The following is a 27588-nucleotide window of genomic DNA, read 5'->3' on the forward strand; positions in this document are numbered from 1 at the left end:
CTCAATTTCGCTTTGGTAGCAATTGCCAGGCACCTGCCACACTGAGTTAGTGATTTCTGCATTATGGGACTATTTAGGCATGGATTACCTTTAGCCAGGACTGATAAGGCAAGAGAGAAGGCGTAGCAGGTTAGTAAGTTGTCTTTCTGGCTCCTTCTGAAATGTAATAGTGAGGTCATTATCTGCTAATGCAATAGGAAAAATCCCTACCCTTATATTTCAGGAATCTCTATTATTTTTTTATTGTAGTTCAGGAAAGTAATTAGTGGAAGAAAACTAGAAGTCACATGCAGGAGGGGAATTGGGCACTTTCCAGACCGAAATTCTCATTCCAGGGCCAGGTGCTTATGTACCCTAACAGTTAGGACTAAAGTTGCTGGCTGGGGTTAAACCTCATGGTGTGGAAAGCACCCATATAATAGAAGCAGACAGCAGACAGCCTATTGACCAATCATAAAATGAAAGGCTGTGTCTGAAATCCTGTGTATGCCCTGGGTTAAGTGACCTCCTGTAGGCTTGAAATGGCCACCAAATACCTCTGTCCTGGTAGATGGTCCCCATTCCCTGGGAGGTGAAAGGAGGCAGTTTAACCAGCTTGTCAATAATGCTAGTGCAGGGGTTTTTATCCTGCATAGACATGAAGTAACACTTCTTGCATGGTAACTTTAGTTATATAGTAAAACCTTAGTGTTTTTCTGCTTTGCCAGGTGGCATGTGGGCTGTTATGTACTCTCATGCAGAGAAGACATCAGAAAAACTCATTTCCCATTGTTAATTATTGAACAGAGACACTGCCATTTGAAATGGGCTTTATTTTCTATATGATTTCTGATGTTGTTCCCCAACAGAAATAAAAGAGCTGGCCCAAAGGCAAGTTCCACCTGAGACACCCACCAGATGTTGCCTGAGCGGATGGCTGCCTTGCTGCTGCTGCTGCAGGGCAAGGTGGGCTGGGCGGCTTGTGGAGCAGTGCAAACAGCACGCATTGCGTTGCTGACCTGCAAAGGATCTGGTAGTATCGGGGTCAGGGGCTAAGCTTTTTTTCTCCTTTGAGTATTGAGGATAACAGTAAAAATGAAGACATGCTGTGGCCAACTTTGCTCTTAGGGTACATCTTGAAGGAAAAGCAGGGCAGGGTTTTAAAAAATGGCTGCCTGATGTTACATTCCTAAATCCTTTTTTACGCTTTAAAACTTTAAGAGGCTGGCAAGAGGCAGACATCCTGTGTGGCATCCCCAGATGTTCTACAGCTATTCATAGACTTATTTTCTAACCACAGGCACTGGTTTGAAACAAGTGCATACGCACTTCCTGGGGCTTCAGAAAACACAGCATGGACCACAGAGCAAGGTTGCTGTGCTATGAGCACGCTTATGTCTGTGCCCGGACAAGCTGTATCAGGCTAGCTGTGCTGCGTCATTAGGGGTGATAATTTGCCTGCTCAAGGTCACTTTTTGTGTATGCCTGGGCATGAGGACAAGGCAGTATCTTCTCAGGAGGAGAGCATGTTCCTACTTAGGGGAGGCCCCACATACCATCCCCTGGGGCAGCAGTTAGGAAGAGTGTAATACTAGAGTTTCTAACTCTCCAAGAAGATGTTTTTTATCTTCCTAACAACAGGGAGTCGGGGTGGGGGGGGGTTGGCCCTTCCACACCTTTTTTCTATGGTTGGATTGGTCCCTGTTCCCATTTTCCATCCCACTGCAACGAGTTGCAGAGCTGCCTGACCTTACTCTTGGGCTTGGTCACTCATTGGGCTGGGGTGTCTCCTCATCCTGCGACTCCTCCAGCACCTCCAGCTTCTTGAGCCCTGGTGGAGCACTGGGACCAGACCCTAGGGACGCTCTCTGGCTAGGACATCACAGAGGACAGGACCTCACACCAGATTCCCATCACCTGTGCCTGCCACTGACGACCTGAGTTCACCATGGCATAAAGCACATTTTTTCCTGATGTCAACCGGTTAAGATTGAAATCTTCTGGCTTACAGTATATTCTTCAGGAACTTGACTGGGTGCAAACAAGCACACAGATATAGCAGGCACTTCACAATATTTTTGAAGGCACCTTTTTTTTTTCACTTTACAGCTCAAGAGTTGTACAAAAAACAACTAACCCTCCTTGCACTTAACTGCCTCAGTTTTCTCATTAATTTGCAGCATCCCTTCAGTCAGGTGTAAGCCCACAATTTGTCTTTCTTGATTTTGGTGGATCACACTGCTAGGTCATCCACCCTCACTTCACTGGTACATTCTGCCTGTTTGCACTTTCTCACTCAAAGTTGGGAATCTTTTCTGTGCCACTTTATATCTCTCCAGCATCTTTTCTGACATCTTTTTCTTTGGGGGTCAGGAACTTTCTGTCTCTGCCTCCAGCCTTCTGACTGGAAATAAGATAAAAATGGGTTTTCTTGAGCAATAAACACCTGTTGTTGAGACAGTTTTTATCCTAGTAGATCACTGTTCTCATCTACCCATCTGTAACTTTCTCTAGTCTAGTTCTATGTATTAGAAGTCCCAACATATTAAAAATAACGGCAATTCAAAAATACCCTCGTTCCAAGGTATCTGTCAGAAGTCATCTGTTCCTTCCCTGTTATCCTCCTCTTCTTGCCCCTCCATTCTCTTGTCTTCTGCTCACCCTAGTACGCAGAACAAGTACATTGGGGCCAATCTTACAGAGCAATGGCATGAGGAAGGTGGAAGGAGAAGACACTACGTTTGCTGGTAGCCAGGAGAAATGAGGGTGTTTCGTTCTCAGAGGTGATTTGATTACAAGAGCCAGTTTCAGAAAGAATCTCTATGAGTGAGAGCAGTGAGCTGCACAGATAGACCCCTCAGCAGAAACCTGCTTAGAGGTATGGGGTCCAAGCAATACGCTAGGAAGTACTTGGCATTGAGTGAGACCTAGACATTAATTGGGCAATGATTGCTCTGCAGTTGAAATGTAAATATACTAGAAAAACTGGGGGACTTGATTGAAATACTGTGGAACAATGAGAGGGAACACATACTAAAGGAGTTTGCAGGTAGACTTCTGTGAGCAGGAGCTGGGAGGGCACAGGGCACAGCACGACCTGTTGAACAGAAGATTAGAACTTACGTGAATGGAAGATAAATTCAGCAGCCACAGTAGGGTTCAAATTAGCACAAGGGGGTATATATGTCTAGAAAAAAAGCAATGCCTGCACATTAATATATCACAATTTGTGTGCAATACCACCCACCACAATTGAGATTGCATGATCTGTCATGTATGATATGAGATGTATGATCAACTGATAACAGCATCTAAAGGCACAGATACTGTTTAAGAGTTTATACAGTGAAAAGTCAAAAGGAAAAACAGCCCTACTTTAAAGGGTCAGTATATAGGCTCAGACAAGTGTGCTTTTGGTAGGGAAATGTCTAATCTTTCTCCTGCAGACTCCTAGGGCAAAGACTCCAGGGAATTCTGTGGGATTCAGGCAGAACTACAACTCACCAGTGCTACTGAGAGGATCTTAATGGAATTAATTATTGCAGATGTGGTATCATTGTCCCTTATTTTGTCAAAACTGAAGTCAATCTCTCTCAGTTTAATAAGTGAAAGGAAATAAACAGAGGGAGGAGGAGGGTAAGACCATGTCACCACAACTGAGATATTCATGAATATAGTCTCTTGAATATTTATTGTAATCGCAAAAGGAAAAAAAATTTCCAACAAAAAATCAATCAAACAAAATCCACTGGGTATACAGAAGCCACATACAAACAGAATATCCAATGGAATACACATGGTCTCTACGTCCACATAGAATTAAAACTCTGCACATGGATAAAACTGGTACTTCACGTTCAGACAAGAGATCCTGTGGATGTATGCAGAAGATTCACAAAATATGTCACCCAGCAGCATTTTTAACTAACATATTTTTTAGAACCACAGTAACTATATATTGCAGTAAGAGTTGGTGGAGGAGAGACAGATTGAGTCTCACCCCCTCACAAATGTATCCTAAGCAGGTACTTCAACTTGTCTTCAAGAAGAATTCAGCAAGCAAGTTAGCTTGAGGGAGCCAGAACAGCTGCACATTTTTAAAGCATTTATCTTTGTGTATGTAATCACATGTCTGAGAGGAATTATAAAAAGGTAAAATCATCTGCCAGCCCTTGAACAGTCAGGTCACTTAGCAATAAAAAGTTTAGGTAAAGCATCCTCAGTCCTGTAGCAATCTGTATATCTGTATTTAAGTGGTAGCTCATATTATGACTGTTGCTTTCTCTGCTGCTCAGCTACAAAGATATCGAGAATCTCCTTTTTTTTTAATTAAGCAATCCCAAGTTTCTCTCCACATACATTTTCATTTCACTCTGGTCTGTATAATTTTGCGTAAGTTTTCATGGCAGAAGGTATAAAAACAGGGAGAATTTTAAGGGCTGCTCAGGTCACTGCAAGTACCGTCCTGTGCTACTTAATGTAATCTGGCTACTTTGCTTTCTCAGAGAAACTATATGGTGACACAGGAAAGGAAACCCATGATACTGATTTCCAGTAGGCCTTAAGGTTGGGTTCTTTTCCTGATCAAGCTAGTTCTAAAAAATCCCCAAACCTAAATCAACCTTGAAAATTGTCACAAAAATGCATTGGATCCAACTGAAAATCTACTTATGTACCTTTTCAAGAGGTACTAATTAAAATAATTTGTTATAAAAATTATTCAGCAAAACCTGTTACTCCCCTTGGCCCAGACTCAGTGGCCTATCTATTTAGCAAATTCTGAAGGCAGATGATGCATTCCTTTGAAACCAGAGAGGTAGCAAGGCTCAGAATGAGCTTCTCCTCTACAGAGTCTCTGGACACAGCTGGGAACCCCATTGCAGATCTGTGATTCAGGGTTCAAGATCCCAAATGTACCCAAAGGTTTTGCTGAATAGTGATGGCCTTGCTCATGTACTTGTACTTACAGAACTATTAGAAATATGCAAAGATAACATGAAAGAAAAAAAGACTGGATGTCTCTTAATTTCATGGTCAGATTCTGGGCTGCATTTTGTTTCCATTTATACCACAGCATTATGGCTAACAGTGGGGTTGTTCAACACTGAGGGCCATGTAACAGTTGAGTGAAGAGTCTGGGTCAATGTATTTAAGGATGCTTCTTCCATCTTTAAGATATAGAAAAGTTAACGAACTTCACTGGCAGAAGCGACTAATTAAGGTCACCATCCACCGTGCTGGACCATTTTGACTGTGCCCTTCAAGCTGTTCCCAAAAATGTTAACTCAGGGCACCAACTGAAGTTTGCCAAGTTATCTGCAATAGTATTGGGTACTCCTATTTAATATTTCAGGTAAGTATTATGAGTTAACTATATCAGATTAAAGAAAACATGCCCATATGATATTATGCAATACAGGCAGACAGAGCTGATTCTTTAAGAATAAATAACTCACCGTAACTGCTGAGCTCTAGGAGGTTCTTTTAATGCTTCTAGAGAACTTGCTTTAAAAATATAGGCAGATAATTTAGAAATGGTTACAAACATCATCTGACTGAAAGCACTGTCCCACTAGTGTTGGTGTAACATGATCATTTTCAACAAGGACACTCACAACTTTAAAAGTAAAATTGACATGCACTTGCAGTAAACATACAAATATCTTTACCATTGTCTCATATATGAAAAATAGTTTAAATGACTTAAGAATAGAGTTTTCTTACACTACACTGGTAAAGTGTTTACTATATAAATTTCACTACCAGACACATATATCTACCGGAAATCTCAAGCCACACAGGCATCATCAACAGCTTATCACACATACATGACACTTCTCCCTTTCACACGAGTTTATATACACCGAGTAAATAATTAAATATTGCACTTATTGGCCCATGATTCCTCAGTTTTGAGGTATTCAAAAATAGAAAACATATCTATTTTTATAACATATTTTCATGCAACGTTTAAGACATTTGAATTCCACAAACACTAGTATATAGGTAACACAGTCCAACTGAGCCACAACACATATGACATTACTGACAAAATATTAAACAGGAGTTACAAAACAAACATTTCCTTTAACACTAGTTGCAGGTACATGTCAGAATTACTCAACAAAATTTATCGCCTGAAGTGGTAAGCGATCTCTAGCTTTAATTTCTCCTGAAGTTATTTGGAAGATTAGGACTTTTGCTTCCTGTGCAAGCCAAATACCAAGTACCTTATGCTATAAATGACAAGCCACCTACATCTGCTGGAACCATGGGTAATAAATCTATGGTCTGCAAATGTAACCCAGCTGATATCTGGTGCTAATGAGAATTTATGGATAAATTCCACTGTGGTGTTTAGGGAAGGCTGCACTGAATGTGAACAAATGAGTGGGAACTGAATGAGTGTCAAAGATGTACTGCTGTGTATATGTGTGTACTATATGTGTGCAGTTACAATTTCTGCTTCAGTAAACATCCATGGTTAACTAAAGTGAAGAAAAAGAAAAAAAAAAAAAAAAGGAAAAGAAAAGCTTAAATTGCAAAGGTGAACTACATTTATCCCTTAATAAAGAAAACTGGTAGAAATCATTAAAATAATTGAAACTAGTTGCTGCTTTACATGAGACTTGACAAATGAGAAAATGTAGAGTCAGATTGTACTGAAGAGGCTATGTATATGGATTAAACGGTGTAAATCAACACAACTCACTCCTCTGTGGGCATAAGTGAAGACATGTTGCTTTACACCCCTTGAGGGTTTATCTGTGAGTATTTACATATTCATGGCCTCACATTGCTAAATCTGTCATCTTAAAGAAGAGCCAGTCTCATCCACTATGTGTCTGTCTGTATGAAACAGGTCAAGGAGGAATCTGTCCGTAGGCGTAATTTAGTTGATGCCCTTAAAAATGCAAGCAATAACACTTGCCTCTCACAAACAAATATAGAAAAGAGTAGTTGTGGGGAGAGGAATTGGGAGGCGGGGCTTATTTTGGAATGCAAATGCAGCATAATTCATCTGCTGTTGAGGAAACAAAGGCATCATCATCAAATGTAGAATTTGTACCACCTTTTTTTTTTTTTTTTCCTAGAAGGGACAATTAAACTAAAAGCATTCTAAAAGTTAGGATCAAACTCCAGCAGATTTTTTGCACCCTGAAATAGCACTTCATTCCTAAAATAAAGAAGATGCAGGTGCTACAGCTGAATATACAGAGCTGAGCAGACTGGGAAGAAAACGTAATCTTTCAGACTGGTGCTCTGGAAAGGCCACATAGATGTAGTTGCTCAGGTAGTTTGTCTAGACATTACATTAAGTATAAGCACAAAGGAACAAATAGTTCCAGGTAACAGTCACGTGCATAGCTGTTCAGAGAGAAAGACCATTGTTTGACAGAAAATCGGGCTGGCTCATATGTATTTCAAACATGAAACAATCAGATCTAAATAAACTAACAGTAAAAAAAAGATACAGTATTTAGTTGCGCTACAAGGACCAGAATGCGTGTGACCACAAACTCTTATCAGAATCAGAAACATGCACCTGAAGGTTCAACCCAGCAGGGCTTGCTAGCTGTTCGGCAGGTAGGTGCCAGGAGGCACCACAGAAACCAGTCACATCCCATGCTCTTCTGTGCTCCCAAGGCATATTCTGAGCACTAGTCGGACCATGTGGCAAGCGAGACACTGTCAGAACATGGTAAGGCTGGCACATTAACCATGCACATGATTAGCCTGCTGCTAAAAGCTTTAGTCTAGGTCATAACTTGGAAGATGGTTTGTGTAGTATTAGTTCAGCTGGCACTATGGATCTCAGGACCCTCTGCCCAAAGGCATCTAATCTCTCAGAAATTTAATGTGCTCCGTGTGTCAGTTGCTGCATCTCACTAAGTGGCCTAAATCTCATCTGAAAGGGTTACCTGTGGCTGGACCTAAGGCTCCACAACATTCAGTCCTATTTCTGCACTGAGAGTGACAAAAACTAGTGCAAAATGTATGAGTACTTTTTCACCAAGAATTGTGATGAGGCTGAAAATAGTTTTGGATATCTTATCCCAGGTTTCAATTTAACAATCCAGCCCTCTTCCATCGCTGAAATAGAACTCTTTTTAGCTGATACTTTCTCTTGACAGGACTGTGCTACACTAGTGGATAGATCAGGGATCTAACCAAATCCTGCTTGTCTCCGCCAAGAAGTCATAATCGGTGACTATTGGATATGCATGAAGAATGAGTCATTGATTATTTAAATTTTGGCCCTTGATCAGGTTGGGATGGGATTTCCAAAAGTGTCCAGCCTAATTCTACTTGCATTTAAGAAAATTGCAATTCTTTCACATAAGTCATTAGGAGCAGAGCTGGATTGAAGGAGCCGAACTGGATTGACAGAGGTTGTTTTTGGATATCTTACCCTAAGAACAGGCCAAGGCATAATTTTAAATAGAATGAAAATCCCAATTCTGCTAGTTTCCCCAGAACTCAAACTAATTTTTTAGAATGTTTGGGGATGGGATAGTAAGTTACTCCCCAAAACCCTTTCTGTCGTTTGTGTTTCTCTACAATAGCCAGGTTCCAGCTGACAGAGGTACTGAGAGAGATCATGATGCTTCTGATCTGAATCTGACCACACTTTATAGCAGAAAGCTCAATATCGCTGTGAAACATGGCTGCGAAAGCCAACCTGTGGTGGGAATGCAAAGCTTACTTTTCCAACAGTAGATAACCCTGATTATTAAGAAAAGGTCTACTTGAACTTCTGCATTTTCAGTTTCAGAGGAAGGGATGATAGGATAAATAGGGTTTGATGGGACATCAGCAGGTCATCCATCCCAACTTGCTGCTCAAAACAGTGCCAGCTAAGAGGCCTGAGCAGTCTGCCCAGGGCTTTAGCCACTCTGGTCTTGAAAACCTCCAAGGATTTAATGGGAACACTTTAAAAATTAATCTGACTAATTCTGAACTGTATGTCAATGTCCGAGTGTCAGTTCAAAGATCCTAGGAGTTTGCAAATACTGACTGGTTCTGCTGCTGTACTTCAGATGAGCCTTTTCCTAATAACACAGGGCTAGCAGTCTAATGAACAGTGCTACTCTGGCAGCTGCTTCCCCCACCCTCCCTGTCCCATGCAGGTCAGACGTGTTGGAGGCCTGGGAGGCTAGTTGTCTCAGAAATGTGAAGGAGAGATTCTCCTTCTTTGATTTTGCTGTTACTCTTCTGCCCAGACTCCTGATGTAAAATGAAAAGCAATTAATTTATCCTATTTAAGTAAAGAACTATTTATCTATCATTCCATTTGTTTAAAAAGATATATGCTAATAATGTACTGTCACCACTGATTAGAGTCTACATGGTCATAAAAACACAAGGAGGGTCTAGAATTCAGAATTCATTGCAATGGAGTCCAAGCAAGGTGTGACTGGAGCAAGGGCCACCTTGGAGTCTTTTTTGCTTGTTACAACAAGCACAGGAGATGACCATTTTGCAGCAAGCATCCCAGAGCAAAGCTGGAAGAATACTTGCACTTGTAGCCATGCTGCATGATCTAGAATATGCCCAAGATCGTGTAAAATCTGGCTGTCCTCCTCTCTTCCTGCCTTGCCTGAGACTAATAATACAGCCTAAACCTTTTCTAAAGGACTTGAGGGCTGAAGCTGAGTGCTGTCTCAAGGATTCCCTGCTACTTTTTCTCCATCAGGAATAACTGCACATAATGAGAAAAGGATGGGAAACTGCCCACCATCTCACACAAAGCATCCTCAGCTTCTTATCACCTCTTCTTCCAAACCAGATAGTGGGTGAAGACGTATTAATGAAAGTCTCTCAGCACAGTTACCAAACATGCTGCCTTAGATGGGGGAAAGAAAAGCAGCATCCCTGGAGAAAGGCAGGGTTCTGACTGGGAAAGCACATGTCTCTTCCACCTTGCTTCTCATAGGCCCCAAATTGGACAGAGTTTAGTGGAAGTAAACAAGTGAAGTCCAGTCTACATGTCTACTAGGAAAACAAGTGCTTAAGTAAACTCGCTAACAGGACAGATGTGGTTTAAAACCCCAGAATGAAGAAAGAATATTTAAGAACATTTATTCATCTAAGTTAGGCAGCCAATGTAGTGCCCTGATGGCATATCCATTTTACATATGTCTATATGCCTTGTTTTGGAAGTAATTTTTACTGTGTCAATTTGTAGGTAGGTTATTTAATCAGTTTAAAAAACAGAGGCAATTTTCTCCTAGTGTGTTTCAGGAGTTATATAAACTACCTTCAAAAAAAGTAATGTGTGTAGAGGGATTTCTTTGCAGTTGTGAACAGTTTGCAGTACCTTGGGTTACTTCCTAACTTTTTTGCTCGTCTTCCAATTTTTCCCTTTGCAGACATTTAAGAAATGTCAGCCTGGTCCTAAGTTCTATCTAATTGGAACAATAAAACAGTTAACGCTTCTTCAATTATGCCATTTAGTTAAAAAATGTCACTGTGACGCAAGTAAAGCAGTTGTTCAAAGTACTCCAGAGCACAGATGTAAGAAACTGCCACCAACTACTAGAGGAGTACTTTTAAAAATGGTGAAATACAATAATTTTTAACACTTTATTAAAAAAGAATTTGTGTACTTTATTCTGTTATCTTCACAGCCTTTTGCTGATCTTATGAATGTATTCAGCCTAGCACTAGAAATGTTGACAATTTTTTATTACTCCTAAAGTTTTAAAAAATCTTATGGAATTCTGATTGTCTTGTCAAAATAGATATCCTCATCAAAGTAAAAATGAGGTCAAACTCCAGTTCACTGACACCAGCAGCACTTCTGCAATAGGTCTGAGTAAAATACAGGTGTTTGTAGCCAGTGTGGTGATGGTCGTCTCAGTGACTGAATGGGAGATGAAATTCCTGAAAACCTAAGTATGCAGGTTTGACAGCAACATGACAAGACAGTTTTTGGCTATGAACACCTGAGTGTAATGGATTTGGCTCTGTCAGGGGTAATATAGAACTCTGTTTAATATGTATGTGTGTTTAACATCTTGTGCAAGTAGAAGTGAAAAGAGCTAGTCAGCCCTCCACTACTGCAGTAGGTACTACCACAATCTCTGTAATGATGAAATGAGAAATTAAGCCCAGTTTCAGGAAGGTATTGGATAGTCATGCAGCTCCCATGGAAAGGTAAATATATTAGCTACCCAAACAGGATGAAGTACCTAATATCTCTGAGGGTCTGCACTGAATACCCACATCCAGCTGGAAACTCACAGGGAGCTTTGGTGGCTTTGGGTCCGGAACTAACAGCTACTAACTTCCGCAATTTCCAATCAGCCATGATGTGTAACATAATGAGTGTAGCTTTGCCAAGGCAATATGCTCCAGGAAGTGTCCCTTATACAAATGATCTGGACAAAATGAGGGATTGGCTCACTAAAGCAGTATTTCTAAATTATTTTTTGGTATTCTAAATAAATTTCGGCTTATTCTAAAACACCTTGGCTACTATAAGGATTTGACTATATAATTTGAAACTGATGAAGCAAGAGTCAATTCTAGGCAAATGTGGTCTGAAGACGTGGCACCAGCTGAAGTAAGTGTAATGCAAAAGAGTAAAAAGAAAAGAGAAACTAATAGCCATACTGCATGCAAAAGCCAGATGCTAAAAAATTAATTGTCCTTTCAAACTAATAACCTCTCGATCCCCATATGCATACCCAACCAGCTGCTGATGTAAAATAAAAGACTTTTCTCCGAAACAAATTAAAAAGACAGTATAAATAAAGGCATATAGACCATTCATAAATACTCTGTTGGCAACAGAACACACTGGAGCTGCCTTTGCTGGTAGCTGCATTAACAGCCGCAGTTGGGCTGCTGTGGAGGAGGGGTGTCCTTTAGCCGTGTGTTCTGCTTGCTGGCAGCAATGGTGGGATCTGTCTCCAGACTTTCCGACATTTTGTCACAGATGATATCCACGAGTCGCTCAAACGTCTGCTTGACATTAATGTTGTCCTTGGCACTTGTTTCAAAAAATTCAAATCCTAAGAAAATAAATAACATGTTTATGCTCGATGCATATTCCACTATTTTCAATAATTATACAAACTTCTCTTGGGCAAGGAGGAGTGGAGAGACACTCAAAAAGCAAACATGTGAGAGCACACCTATAAAAAAGTGATGTTGGAAGAGCAGTTAAAATGGTAATACAATCAGAGTAAGTACACTAGCGCTATTTGCTTTATACCAAGCCAGATAAAATCAGGACTGGCCCAAATACTTTCTCTTAGACAAATTCTACTTTAAAACAGTTTGCGAGTGTTATTATTTTAGAAATGCCCTATATATCCAGACATTGGGAAGGGATAATCTACTGCTCTAATTATTAGTTCCTCTCAATCATTTTCCAGCTGGAAGCATCCGCTTCCATTGTGTCACTAACCTAATGCCAAAATGGACAGCTGTAGTTGGAAATAACCAGGTAAAACCCAAGCAAGACAAGGAAAGATTTCTGCAATTTGATATCTACTTAAGTTAGAGGAGAATATATGGGACCAAAGGGACTCCCAACCCCACAAACCAAACTAATAAAAAAATGTACAAGCGCACTTAAGGAAGAAAATTTCTTAAATTAATTTACATAGAAGGACTTTTTATATATCCATTCCTAACTATTACCCCAAAGGCAAAAATCAGGTCTATCGTTAACCCAGAAGGGACACTGAAAGCCTTTATGGAGCAGAGCCAGCTTTCCTAAGCTCTCTTCTCTGCCTCCTTTTATCCCATGTCTCATCTCTCATGTCTGCGTTCTTCATCTGGGCCAGGTTTGCAACTTGCTGGTCAGCCTGTAACGCAGCAGGCTTCTGCCAGCGCTGGGCCTTCCCATGTTCTTGCTTTCTTCGCAAAGCATTTCTATTTTTTAATTTGTTGGTTTTCTAATTCTTTTCCCCCATGCTCCACCTCTTCCCACAGTTACCACATTGCTTACCTGAGGGTTCCATGGTAATTTAAAACTTTTTCTCCTATTTCCATCTTTCCACTACCTAAGGGTTCAATATTAAAATAGTTTACAAAAAGTCTAATCCACTAGTAATTTCACAGAATTGGCTTAGCCTTTGCACACTGTTTTGAATCTTCCTATTTAAATCTGAATAAAAATATGAAAATACCACCATATTTTATTAAAAGAAAAATCCCATTAAGAAAAGTCAATCACTTGAAACTCTTGGCAGAAGGGCAGAAAATGGCTTTTCATGTGGTTATTTTTTTTTAATGTTGTGTGTGCTTTCTAGTGAATGGGCTAATCTGTTTCAAAAGGCCACCTGAAATCTAAATGCAACTTCTTTGATCACATTAGTGTTATGTACTCAATATACCATCTAAACAGGATGTAGTGTGCACATCGAGTCCTGTAACTGCTTACCACGTAGCTTTTGCATGTTTGAGTACTGGCCTAGAATTACAGCAGATATATTTTGCTTGGCGTGACACCCAGCATGCACTAATAACCACTGCAAAAACTTAAATCTCTGTTCTGAATTTTCTCCATATTTTTAATTTACATAAGGTGACTTGTGCTGAAATGTCACAAAATGCTAAATTGTTTATGTATAGGAGCTAAACAGAGGCCAAAGTTAATGTTCATAGGTAGCTTAGATAATAAGAGGTAAAAATATTGTACAGGGATTTGGTCATACAACTTCTATTAATATCATCAAGAAGTGTAAAGATAACCTCACAGGTATGAGTATATATTGCTGTGAAAACTTTTCCTTTCAGCATTTCTCTGGAAAGCTGGAGAAGTGTGCATAATAGAAGACTGTCTACAGAAATCGTATATGGGGAGGAGGTTTGAATCTACATGGCATCATTTTAGTTTAGCTTGGCTTACACATCTCCTTTGTTCTAAACTAGAAAAAAATGGGGAAAGCCAAGGTAGCCTCACTTGCCAGTGGCTTCAGCCCTCCTGCAGAGCTGCACACAGGAGAAGACTGTTCAGATTGGAGACTGCTTGGGGAAAGGAAGATCCTCCACATTTCCAGTGCTCAGTGTTGAAACTTGGCTGCAGCTCTAGCACACCAACACTGCCAGATCCTTCCACAACTATTAGTGCCTGCTCCACAGGAAGCAGGAGGAAAGCAGCCCTTCCAAGGAGGAAAAAGCAGGACCAATGGGCAGAAGGGTTGAGGGACAATTAGAATATGCCTGAGAAATGGCCTTGGAGAAGACCACAGGAAGAATAATTAATCTTAAGGACGTTTATGAGGGGAGCAGTTTTTACAGATAAGAAGACAGAATAACTGGCACAAGAGACGATCATGAAATGGCAGATATGACAGGTAGGTAAAAGATCTGGACAGAGAAAAGCAGAAAGAGAAAGGAAGGAGTCACAGAGAGGAGACCCACGTGAGGGGATCAAATACTGTCACACGGACAGGATCAAGAAAACAGGCCCACTACCACAGTGAGGATGTTCTGCATACGAACACCATGAAAAACTTAGACGCACCCATTCTCCAAATAAAAGAGAGGCTCACAGAATGTTCGAGCACAAACATATTTATTCAAATAAAATCAAACTGGACACTACAGCTGTGATCAAATCTATGGAATTTCAGTTACAATTTTGATATAAAAGGGAAATTGCAGTCACCCTAGTGGTGTAGCTGGATATCACGCAGTGCGTGTATACACACCTGTCCTGGTTTCAGCTGTGAGAGAGTTAATTTTCTTCATGGTAGCTAGTATGGATTTATGTTTTGGATTTGTGCTGAAAACGGTGTTGATAATGTGGCGATCTTTTAATTGTTGCTAAGCAGTGCTTACACTAGCCAAGGACTTTTTCAGCTCCCCAGGCTCTACCAGGTGCACAAGAAGCTGGGAGGGGACACAGCCGGGACAGCTGACCCAAATTGGCCAAAGGGATATTCCATACCATATGGCATCATGCTCAGTATATAAATCTGGGGGAAGAAGGAAGGGGTTATGGCATTTGTTCTCCCAAGTAACCATTACAAGTGATGGAGCCCTGCTTCCCCGGAGATGGCTGAACACCTGCCTGCCCGTGGGAATTAGTGAAGGAATTCCTTCTTTTGCTTTGCTGGTGCACATGGCTTTTGCTTTACCTGTTAAACTGTCTTTATTGGAATGCACAAGTTTCCTCACTTTTTCTCTTCTGCTTCTCTCCCCCATCCCACCAGGGGAGAGTGAGCAAGCAGCTGCACGGTGCTTGGTTGCTGTCTGGGCCTAAATCACAACAACATCCCATCAACTTAGTCATTATTTGCCTGGGTAATCCAGGACCTCCCCAGCTGGACCCTGCATAGATGAGACAATGCACTGACCTGTGAGAAAGTGACTGAACTCCTAGCTGCCTCCAGAACAAAGTATTTGTTTTATTCTTTACAGGAACTGTACAGGTGGGAATTTTGGACAGTCCTGGAGACTCCCCCAAGCATCCCCTGCTGGGCATAGGCCATCTGATAGAAACTATTTATATGCCTAAATGTGCTGATGAACATCCTAAGCAGAGAATGGGGCATGCTGGTGGACTACCCCAGGCAGTTCCTGCTGTGGTACGGATTCAGCTTCACATAGGCAAGACACTTGTAGATGGTCTGTGGAAACTGTTCTTGCAGATGCAGAAATGGTCACACAGAACAGTCATCTGATTTGTGCAGTTTAAAGTAATCACTGGCAAAGGATCATGGTATGTAGTGGGCATGTAGGACCAGCTGGATTACAACAATTCAGCAGAACAAGAGTTCAGAGAGTCTCATTTGATGCAGCTGAAGACACCATTGCAAAGACCCTTGCCACAGAAGCTCCTGTTGCCATCTGGACAGCAATTGACTGTCCTGTGCAGAGGATTTAATTCCCCACGTTTTACCTTATGCAAAAGATCCCAATAAATTAAAGTGATGGGTTTTTTTTGTTGTTGTTGTTTAACAGAACTCTGTGTAACAGTTTCAAAGAAATATGGGGCATTTTTCCTAGCAGACTGTGTCTGGAATAAACACCTGAATTCTGGTTGGTTTCCATTTTGTTACAGAGTATTTTGCAGACCTTTCCCCTCATGACCTTTCCTCTCCTCCTGACTCATCTTGCAATTATTTTACTAATAGTGCTAAGACACCCTAAGCTTCTAAAATGCCTGTGTATGAGACCCTTAGAACTATGCCTTTTAATACTTTATTCATTTTTTCCCTATCACTTGTTATTAATGGAGAGAAAAGATTTTCCATATGAGTATAAGCCTGAAGTGAGGCAACTTTCTGACTGCCTCAGGGCAGCAGAGCTCAAAGAACACCATGTTTCCACCATGCATGATGACCTGTACTGCTGATGTGGATGAGACCGGGCAGAGCTTCAAAAATATGACAAAGTGCAAGAGGAAAGTGGGTAGGTAAGGCAGAACAGAGCTGAAACTGAGAAAATCCAAAATATCAAAGTGTTGCCTTAGCATATGAACAATGTGTGGAACATGCATTACCATGTTCTAATTTAAACACCTCTTTTGCTTTTGATTCCATTTTCTCTTTGCTGTCTGTACACTATGTCTCTTTCCTGTATCTATCTTCTTCACAATAGTATTGACTCAAAGAAAGCTGGCGAGCTCTCAGCAACCCCTGCAGAGCACTAGAGCAGCAGGGCCCAGCCAGGACACTGGAATAGTGCTGCTGTTCACCTGGTGAGCTATAATGCACACCGAGCAGTTTAGACAGCTGCCCTGAAACACATAAACAGCCCGAATTACTGACTTTATTCCCTTCCTGCCTCACACTTGTACTGGCTCTGCAGTGGCTCCTTCATCAATGCTCATTAACACTTGTTTATGCCTGCTTTCGAAAAAAAACCCAGAAAGGAGAGCCATATGCAAAGGGAAGAACATCCTGCACCCTCTCATCTGCCTGAGAAAAGAGTGACATCAAGAGGACACGCTAGCAAATTTAAAAGTACAATTCCACAGACAATACAGACAAAAGGTATATTAATGTTTCACCAGCTGATCAGGAAGACCTTCTGGTTTCAGCGTGTTTGTCCACAGCCAAGACAATTTTATTTACCACCCTTGATGTATGGTATGTTTAACAGATGTCCTCAAGGGTATGTTTCTGCAATAACTATCCTTCTCGAAAGATAAGCTTGAACTGTGATCCTTAGTGCTGTTCTCACCAGTGCTCTATGCAATCAAGTATTTTCAGGAGCAGTAGGAGACTGCAATGTCAGAGCAAGAAGTGGCTGCAGGAAGTTCCTCTCTTTGTAACACAGTGGTGTACAAAGGGCAAAATCTAGGAAGCCATGAGAATGAATCATTTAGTAGTGTCATAGTATATAAAGGAGAGAAGCTAACAATGACTTATTTTCTTGGTTTTGCATCCCGTGGGCAGTTCTGAGGAGGCACTGGTAGGCACTTTTCTCTTGCCTGTTGTGAATAGTAACTAATAACATTTGCATTCACATTGCAGACTGTCAGGCAAGGCAATTGCAAGACCCTTCTTGTCTGCTCAGATGTCCACTTCCTCAGAACTGTTAATGTCTTTGAGACCTCTACCCCTCTCTCAAAGACTGACAGGCACATGTGGCATGACTGCAAAAGTGACCTCCTCTAGGAAACTGGGCTGAAAGTAGCTGGTGACCATTGCTATTCTTCAAAGTATCTCCAACACCTGCAACTATGGTAGCAGATCTGGTTGCCCTGTACTCTGCTTTGTAGACCAGTTGGATGAAACCAGCCCAACAGCTGGACTATGTCAAGAAAAGTATTAAAAGAACGTTAAGCCTCAAAATAGGATTTTATTAATATTATCTCAGTGAAAAGTGGTGATTTAGCACTGTTCTGGCTAGAGCTAGGGTAAAGACTGTTAACATAAATGCTAAGATATGTAACCAGCCTTTAGGGTGGCCAGATTTGTTAAAAAAAACAACTAAAGGGGGACTCTCAGCTGTGACAGAATGGACAGACTTGAGGGGCACTTACTGGTAATGATCTAGGAAACACCTTCTTTTCCAGCCTTCCAGAACAGAAAGTTTCCATATAAATTCCAGTTGTACTGACTTTGACTGGGGCTTTCAGATACCTTTCAAATGTGTGCATTTGGGCAATAAATTAGATTCCTGGCAAACTTTTTTTTTTGTCTACATGAGACATCTGTTGAGCAAACACAATCCCTTGCTTCCCATTGTCATTAAGTAACTTTCCTGTAACACAGCTCCAAGTGTGTGAAAGCAATGCCAGGTTGGCATTTCCCTCCTGTAAAAAAATCATCCCAAGGACAGAAGCCTTTAATTGCTCTGCCAACACCCTGTGTGTGTTGTAACTGAACAGAAGACTGTTGTTTGTCAGTGCTGTCAGTCTGTCTCCTTCCTCTGGCACTAGCATATGCCCTTTAAAAAGAGCTAAAAAACAGTGAAGGGTGGAACTATGAACAGGCATGTTCCTGCACAGGCCAGTTATTTTCATTTTTAATGCAAAGTTAGATGCAGCTGTATGTCTGTGCTCTCAAAGCTGCTGGTGACCCTGCTTTCTGTACCGCAGACTCCAGCTAGCCACGGCAAAAGAGAACTTGCTGTTCTAGCAAGCTGTGTGTTGAGGTGTTAAGTCCTAGTTGATTCCTGATTTAGATACCAGAATTACAGCCCTAAAGATGCCTTTTTAGTTGCTGCCTAACCTCACAGATGCCTAATACCCCCAGTGTACCCACAGATGCCTGATGTACACATTAGCCCCCGAGGGCTCCTACCCCAAGGCAAGTGAAGGATCACTCCAGTCCTGGTGCTAGGGAGCTGCTTTCTTGTGCCTCAGCCCTGGTGGGATTCAGAAGCCAGCCATGTTCCTGCCCCATCTCAGCAGCCGGCCTGGTCTTGCAGGCTTGGTCAAATCATGTAGAAGTGCTGGATGCCAAATTGCACCCTGTATAAGCACACAACACTGACAAACGCTCCATTTTCAGTGCAAAGTGGGTTTAATTTGAAGAAATTTAAGCACCCCTGAACTGGGTCTCTGGCATCTCCCCAGCATGACCATTATGTACATACATGTCTGAGCCAAGAACAAAACGAAAACAAAATAGGCAAGGCAGGCTGATTTTGGTTCAAAGTGAGAATTTTTCTTGTTTTTGGTGGAATTTATTTTCAAAGCAACGGGGAACAAGAGAAGGAAGGAAAGAAAAAGCTGAAAATAAAGACTTTAAGGAAGAAATGGCCCAAAAGAGATGAGAAGAGAAAGGATGAAGAGGGAAAAACTACCCCAAATATGCAAAGTAAGGTATGTGTTAAAATCTGAGGGGTAAAATGACTACCTCTCTGAATGGCAAGCTGTGGAGGTGCACTGAAGCCCCAGGTACTGCCGATGCTGGGGCATGTGGAATTCAGAGCCCTTTGCAGATGCTCTGAATGCAGTGTGAAGGCTGGCTTCTGTCAGCCCTTGCAGAAGGGAACATGAGAGGACACCCAGAAAGGGCCTGTTTAATTTTGTTTTCTGACATTGGTTGGTGGCTTCTGGGAGAGACAGTGTGCCAGGATACATTTAAAAAGCAGGTAAGTGCACCCTAAGGCATGCTTAGACGTGCTGGTTGCCCCCAGCCACGGGTGACCTCGGGTGGCAAAGTGTAAGAAATGTGGAGGCACAGAAAATCTGATGGGAGGGCACTGTCCTGAAAACTTCTGGACAGAACATAAAGCCAGAAGAAGATTGTAGTGGGACATCACACTAGATGGTCACCAGAGGTCCCTTCCAGCCAACGTTTCTGTGACAAAACAGCTCTGCTTCCCAGAGCCAAAAAGGTGGAATAGGACAAACGGGACCTTACAGAAGAGGCGGACAGACATTTGGGGCAGATCTTGATGTACCTGCCTAGTATCTAGTGCAGCGTGAGCACAAGAGGCATGGTTTGGACCTATGGCAGGATTGCACTTTTGCAGCAACCTTAGGGGTCCTGGTCTGAAAGATAGAATATACTCTGTAATGGCAGTACTTGCAATTAAAAACTAATGAGTGTTGAAATAATTTGTAGCACACACATAGCAAACAGGAGTTGTACTGAAGTACATGAGCAACCAAAGAACATATATAAAATCATGTACCTAATTTGCATGCACAGCAAAACGTCATTAAAAAATGGAGAAGCTGTGTGTCAGACTACATATGCAACTGTCTATTTGCACGAGCACTTACTCAGTCTATTCAAAGATCTGTGCACACCTCTGCCTGCTAATCCTTTGCCAGAATGTAGGTCACAATATATCATACAGACCACAAATAAAAGGAACGAAGAAATTCATGCCATCTGTGAGTCATTCTTTTTATTTCTGTTCTGACAAGTGATACCAAACTTTTATGAACACATGAAGCTTTGAACTCAGCTGAGATACAGGAGATGAATATGTCAGAAAAATTGTGTGAGTAGTGCAGCTGGCAGCGTGCATGCATTTTGCTTGCACGAAGTTCCAAGCCTTTTTCACTAAAATGCTTTAAAGCATGTAAGTGATGGCTATATTGGGGTTTCACTCAATAGCCAACGTATGTAGTGGTCAGAGCAAACATTCCTGAAGAGACAAAATAGCATAAGCATTGTGTTCCACATCCTTTTTTTTATATAGTTATTAGTGAATAAACTTGTTTAAATGTGTTTGCTGTGATTCCTGTGTCAATCATTAGTCTTACATTAATTAGTTATTAGTTCTCTCTACTGGCTGGTTTGTCATGTTTCTGTATTTTCTCGGTATCATATCTCTGTAAGGTAAAGTTACATAACTCAGCTGAATTTATTTGATCCTGTTGTTTTTACCTCATTCTAACATTACTCTTTTAATCATGCTATTATGTTAAACAATCATGAACTAATTTCTGGAAAAAAGGCTGCACCATTTACAAAAAGTACTGAATAGGATGACAAGGAATGGCTAAGGTGTGAGATGGTCTTTGTGTCTGGAATGATGAAATAGTCTGGGAATTTCAGCCTTGAGAAAAAGGAGGGGTATGACAGAGGTGTCTGAACCCAACCGTATTACAGAGCAGCTAACAGCAAACAGTTGTTGACTGTTTCTCAGAATATAACAATGAAGAAACATCAAATATAACTAACAAGCAACCAATTCAAAGCAGAAGCAGGTAGCTCAGATAAACTGCACATATTTAAAGGATGTTGTGGATGGTAAGATTTTATACAGTTTCAAAGGCATCATTGGACAGGTCCATGGGAAAAAATAATGAAAGGGCAATTGAACATAAAGAAACTGCCTTTGGTTCGTTAGACCCACGAATATAATTTACTGATGTCTGGGAAAGTATCACTGTATGTTTGCCCTTTTATACCTTTCACAAGGCACCTACTTCTGGCCGTTACCATAAGTAAGGTAGTACACTGCTTGCAGCTATGATCTGTGGTGGTATCCACAGTGTCAGACCCTATGTCATTAACAACAAGACAAATTCTGTCTTCATAAACATTATGTTAATTTCCTTTCAAGGTCAAATCTGGTTTTCTCTTTTGTGAACTTCCGTTAGTGTTATAAGAGAGGTACTTGGAGCTACCCCAGGGTACTTGACTAGTTTAGCCAGACCTTCACAGGTAACAAGGTCTATTGCTGGTTGATATAAACCACTTGTTTTGGTTACACTTGAGAAATAAGCCAGCACTGAAATTTTAAAAAATGATTGATTACACCTTGTTAATAAAATTGAAGGCCGCACATTCCAAAGAGGTCAGCAGCCGCAAAAGACAATTTTACAATAATGCTGTTCTCAACAGGACACCGTGTTTCCTGGAGGCTTAAATGGCCAGTGCTCTTTTTGACCTTTTGAAAGTCCAGCCCTAAATGTATATGCATTTATTTTCTCAGTGACTTCAAACAAACCAGGTCTGAAAATAAAACCACACTTGAGAACAGAGTGTTTCACAACATATTATTTGTACAGCACTCACACATTGTGCTTGCTTGTAATTGTGGCTGCAGCCTACGTTGCAGACCATGGCATTCAAAGGGCCTGCAGTCTTAAAATGTCTTGCTGGACACAGAAATCTACATCGCTATTTTTAAAACTTGCCCACAAGAGATGTTATCAACTCACTGGCCATAATATACTTCCTATATAAGGAGAAGCAAAATGAATATTTTATCAGATATGTCTTTAGTCTAAGCCAGTCTTTGAGCCAGCACTGGTCTTATGGACAATTTTATATGACAGACAGCATCTGCATAAGGTCATCCCTGGAAACACGTCCATTTTAATGATGTTGCAGTATGAGTGATATCAACAAGGACAGTTCAGACCTCAGCCTGCAGAAACAAAAGGGAGGCCGTGTATGAGTACTCCTTTACAGTGAATGTATAATGAACATTTCATTACAAGTACTGTCATAACGACATTCTCACAAGCATCATAAAGCTTTTGTCATTTCTTTTCTTACCAAGTTGCTCTGCTAAATGTTTGCCTCTCTCAGTGAAGATTACCCGTTCATCCTCCATGTCACATTTGTTACCGACCAAAATAACCTGGGCATTATCCCAAGAGTATGTTTTGATTTGAGTTGACCTTGAGAGAGAGAGAGAGAGAGAGAGAGAGAAGTCAAAGAAAGCAAATTCCCCTAAATCAATTTCAGACAGAATTGCAACAAGACAAAAAGGACAATACTGATTTTGACATCTAGGGTAATGTGATTCTATTTAATTCTGGATTTCAAATAAACTAAGGTTTATCTGTCAGGAATTGTTATTACAGGAATAACACAGGTTTTACTTTTGCTTGTTAAAACACGGCAGTCTTTCAATATTTTCTCCTGCCATCAACATTCTTCCTATATTTTTAGAAAGAAGTGGTGATGCTTTCTCCCACACAATTAAAAAATATTTTCACGTTTTAATGCAAACCTTATAATCTAAAACCAGAGCTTTGAAACAAAAATCAACAGCTTATTAATCAGGATCTAAATTTATCAGCAAAACTTCAAAGCCATTCTGCCTTCTGTTTTTTGTTTCCAGCACATCCCACTATAGGTCTTTGACCTACCAGGATGACAGCAACATTTACATGTGCTTTAAGCCATGGACAGGGGCTGAATTTGAACTTTGATTTACCTTCCATTTAAATTTTACAAGCCCTAACCATGATTATAGCTGAACTGGAGCATCTGAGGCCTTGAAACACCAAGGGACTTTGAGTGCTGGTGGTGAAACAGCTTACCCTGCAAAGGTCTCTTCTGAAGTTTGAATGCTGTGCAGCTAATGGGCAACTTAGGACCACATTTGGAGCACCTCTCAGTTGCTGACTGCCAACATTCTGCTATACTCAGACCTGCTCTTCAGGAAGGAAAGCTCCATCTCCTGGCTCCAGGCTCAGCCAGGAGCTATGCTGCTAGCTACCACCTTCTAACTGAGAGCAGTACCTGCTCTTGAAGGTAAAGCAGGGTGCAGTAAGCTTACTCAAGCACTTACCCTTTGCCTTGGAATTGTGACTTATCTGGCTTTAGGCTCTGAGTCAAATGCTTGGTAGGATATTAATATATCTTCTGTTCCCATATGATCTTTGGAAAGAGAAAAAGATGTAGAACATCTCTCTCTCTCCCCCCACATCTCTGTCTCTCCCCCCACTGCCTTGGACAACACAGGGTGCTTAGAAAAACTGCACTGGAATTGAAACTAACCTGCTTAACTACACATTTAGGAGAGGGTACCCTAGAAGGGAATCCTGTTGTGTATCAGGGCCCTGGGTCTTTGCAAGAAATTATTAAATAGCTTTAAAAAGTCTGTCTCCTAGTGTTTTGGAAGCTGGTGTGTGTGAGTGCTGAGTTCACTAGTGACCCCTTCTCATAAGACAGCCATTATCCCTACATATTCAGATCCTTGTCTGCAAATGTTTCATGCATAAAAAAGATCATGATGTAATCTGACAACAATTTCCAGTGAAAGACAGAAAATGGACCAAATCTCCCTAGCTGGCTTTGCTTACTGCAAGACCGGAGGGATGGACATGGGCAAAAACTGCTACAGCTATATTTGTAGCCCTGGGTCCAATGCCATTGCCCACAGGCCCAGACACCCTGCATGAGTCAAAGCACCTTTAAGCCACGTGTGATGGGTTTGCATTGCTGGGAAGAGGAATTTAAGGGGAAGGATCACACTGCCCTTAGGGTTGTTTTACTTCATCAGATTGACCAAAAAGGAGCTGAAGCAAACCCCAGGCATTTTGTGCTACAGCTTGTTCCCTTGGGCCTGCCCTGATCTTCCTTTAAGAAATGGACACTGTGCTATTTTAAATCTGTTTTATAGCAATTTAAGTAGGCAATCATAAGATACTGTGACCAAAGCAGAGGTCAGACTTCCCTATATACTTACATATCACTAAAGGTACAATTGCTCAGAAAAAAAGGGCACCATGCATTCATTTTGGCAGAAATATTCTTTTGGAACCATGCTGAGTTCTTCTGGAATTTGTGGTTAAGCAAAATAGAATTATTATTATTATTTTTAACCAGAACTACATTTGTCACCATAGCAACTTTGCAAATACTAGTAGCTCAAACGTCAGAGGATGTTAGTCCATTAAGGACACTAAAAGAGCTTAGCTTTGAATAGTTATGATTTGGACGTCAATTTGTTCCCCTTATGTCAGCAGGAAATTGAAGACATTTCAAAAGCAAAATACTCAGTGAAAATATTAAGCTTTACAGAATGAATTGCTTGCATATTCTGCAAAGGGGAAATATTAGAAATTGATGAATGAAGAAATATAACTTGGAGAAATATCGTCACACCAATGTAAAGAGAATTAATTCAGCCTTGTATTGCAGACTTTTGCTCCAGAAGCTTACATAAGTTTCTTTGCTTAAGAATGTAACCCTCTTCATTTTACTGCAGCCAGGTGTGATTTTTTGTTCTATGAACTATGAACCTCTGCTTTCAAATTCTTCACATTACCAAAGTGACTTATTTTATTCTTAGAGTTTTTTTATGTGGTGTTCTTACGTCTTATCTTCTAGTTATAAAGTATTTTTTAGGCAACAAGAGATCTTGTCCTTGATAACAATCCCAAAGGCTTATGGTTTGCAAAACATTCTGTAGTGCAAAAATACAACTGACTGACTGAAAATCAGTCAAATGTGCCCCCACCCAACCAGACATCAGTAGGAACTTGGATTCAAAGAACAGAATAGGCTTATCACTAGGTTTATCACTGTTATGTTTTCTTTTCAACATACATTTCCACTAATGGTTTCTATAGATTTTGATTCCCACAATTCTTCACAAAAGCCAACAGGCAGGTCATTTAAAAGAGATTTTGCTGTTTCTTGCATACATGACCTTTCAAATGACTGAGGCTTCTGATTAATCCAAAACACAAACCATTGTCCTTGTAAAGAACTTTAGCCTCAGGAAGATTGAAGACATGAAAAGGCAAAGCTGATGTTTGCGGTAAGCTGAATACAGCAATTCTTGTTCAGTCTCAGTGACCTGGTGTATGTCAATAGTAATTTACTCTGTAAATCTTTCACATTCTAGTTGTATGGCAGGTAGACAATCTGCAACATGCTTGAATTTTTATAATGCATAGACATCAGAGGAGCAGATTAATGCAGGAATTCAATGATCCATTACTTTCAGTGATCACCACAAGGCTTGTTCTCCCTGTACTGCAATTCTGCCATATTCCTTGTCAGGAAAGAGCACTTGCTGAATGCTAACTAAAGCAATGCTATTTGCTCATCTTAAAACAGTGCTGTGTTTTCCACTACTGGTTCAAAATACTATAAAGTTACAGGAATAAATCTCCAAGAGTTTTGGACTATTATGATAGAAGACTGTCAAAGATAATATGAGGCTTTTTTCCTTTGTTGATGGAATGAAATACTATATGAAAAAAATCCTACTTTGTTTGAAATAAGCCTAAAGGAAAGGCAAAGTTAAACAGTTCACACTGGCGTATGTCCATACACACACTGCTTCAGGTTTACTGCGCTACCTGATTCTACTCCTATGAAACGACTTGTAATACTTGTTAGTTCATAAAACATTCTTCTGAAAATATTGCTTTTTATTTCAATAGAGTATAACGAGACTTTATATTGCTGCCACTTCTAACACCGTCATTTACTGAAGGAGAGAATAAAACCAGTGTTACCTAGGCAAAGCTATTTGCTGTTACCTCATCCGTCATGAGCATCTAGGTTTCAAAATGAATATTACAATGATTAAAATGGTGAAAACACCATTATAAAGACCAAAGACACCATTATCATGCACTAGCCCCCTCCAAGTCTGCCAAAAAAATTAAACGTCAGTTCTGGCTATAAACAAGCACAGTGAAATGCACCTTCATGGCAGAGATGTTGCAGTAAGTAAAAGGTCTATGTTGCAGCACATTATCTTTTGGGAAAAGATCAGGTACAAGTTTCAAGGGCTACATCTATTCTCAGATAAGATTCTGCCTGAGGTCTATAAAAGAATCCGTTGGTTCTAGATGGAAAACTGAAACCAGCAATGACAGAACAAAACTTTCAAAGAAGCAGAAGACTAACCTTAGTGCTGCAGTGTGACCCTGCACCTCTGAACATGCAAGAGTTTCAAATAATTGTCCAGGTGACAATGGTGGGGTGTCTGTGTGTGCTTGTGTGGGCAGCTTACAAGCAGTGTCGCACAGTATGATGGAGTGAAGTTCAGAAATACGCAGCCCCAGCTGGCTAAGGCAGCTAAGATGCTGGAAGCCAAGGTAGCTAGTACAGAGCAATATGGGAGCACTGCTGTGGTGTTACCATTGAGCAAACTAGCTTGCACACATTAAATTATGTGATAAAAGCTCATCTGCACATCCACAAAGGAGCACAGAGAGACGATGGCAGGTGTGAGAACACAGATAATATCCTGGCCCTGGCTGCTTCAAGGCCTATTGCAGAAGCCATCAGCCTGTCCAAGGCCCATGTCCACAAGCCTAGAGGAGCACAGGGGCACAAAGGCAGGTGACAACCAAAATTAGGGACTCAGAAGGTACACCACATCCAGGCCCCTCCCAGGGTTGTCCTAGGATACCTTCAGCTCCACTGTCCTGGTGTGAAATTCGTGACCATACATCAACACTGGAGGCTGATATGTCCAGGTGCCAGGAACTGGGGAGACTGGGATCTACTGGGCAACTGGGCAGACTGAGTGTACAAGCCCAGCTGATGGAGCGGCCCATGCTGTTTATATGTCTACACAGATATATATACTTACTAGTGGACCTCCGTGCTGCTCTGCCAGGGAGGGGAGCACAATGAGGCTGTTGGTGCTCTCTGTGTTTGTGGGAGTGCTTTGTGAGTCTGTGATCTGTGCGGCTGGCCACGTACATATGCGTATGTATATGTTGTGTGCACATGCCTGCTGGGAATACATCTTCAGCCTCAGTACTGGCTGGACCTGGGGCATGGAGCTGCAGCAGCCTTGCCCCTCTTGAGCTGTCAGATCCAGCATGATATATTTTCCACTAAGAACTCAGACTTAACGCAGCTATGCCTGGGTAACACTGTATTGTACCCTGGGGAAACTGCTACAGAAGTCAAATCTGCTGCTTCTTGTACTTGATACATTTCAGATTGCACCCACTGATTAGCATATGTTAGGGTTCACTCTGAATATACCTCCAGAGAATCACTTTTACTA

The 27588-nt window shown here is 41.0% G+C and overlaps 1 protein-coding gene across 1 annotated transcript in view; it reads right to left on the reverse strand.

Annotated features, from left to right (window-relative positions):
• Positions 1-3641: 3641 nt before the first annotated feature.
• Positions 3642-27588, reverse strand: part of RAB3C (RAB3C, member RAS oncogene family) — a 132878-nt gene continuing 108931 nt past the window's right edge. Inside the window, exons 4-5 of the mRNA XM_075078935.1 lie at positions 22368-22492; positions 3642-11999 (exon numbers count right to left, since the gene is read on the reverse strand). Coding sequence (XP_074935036.1) covers positions 11812-11999; positions 22368-22492 — 313 coding nt within the window. The 3' untranslated portion in view covers positions 3642-11811. The remainder of the gene's footprint in view (positions 12000-22367; positions 22493-27588) is intronic.

This window comes from Phalacrocorax aristotelis, chromosome Z, assembly GCF_949628215.1.
Source record: "Phalacrocorax aristotelis chromosome Z, bGulAri2.1, whole genome shotgun sequence".
Classification (NCBI taxonomy): Eukaryota; Metazoa; Chordata; class Aves; order Suliformes; family Phalacrocoracidae; genus Phalacrocorax; species Phalacrocorax aristotelis.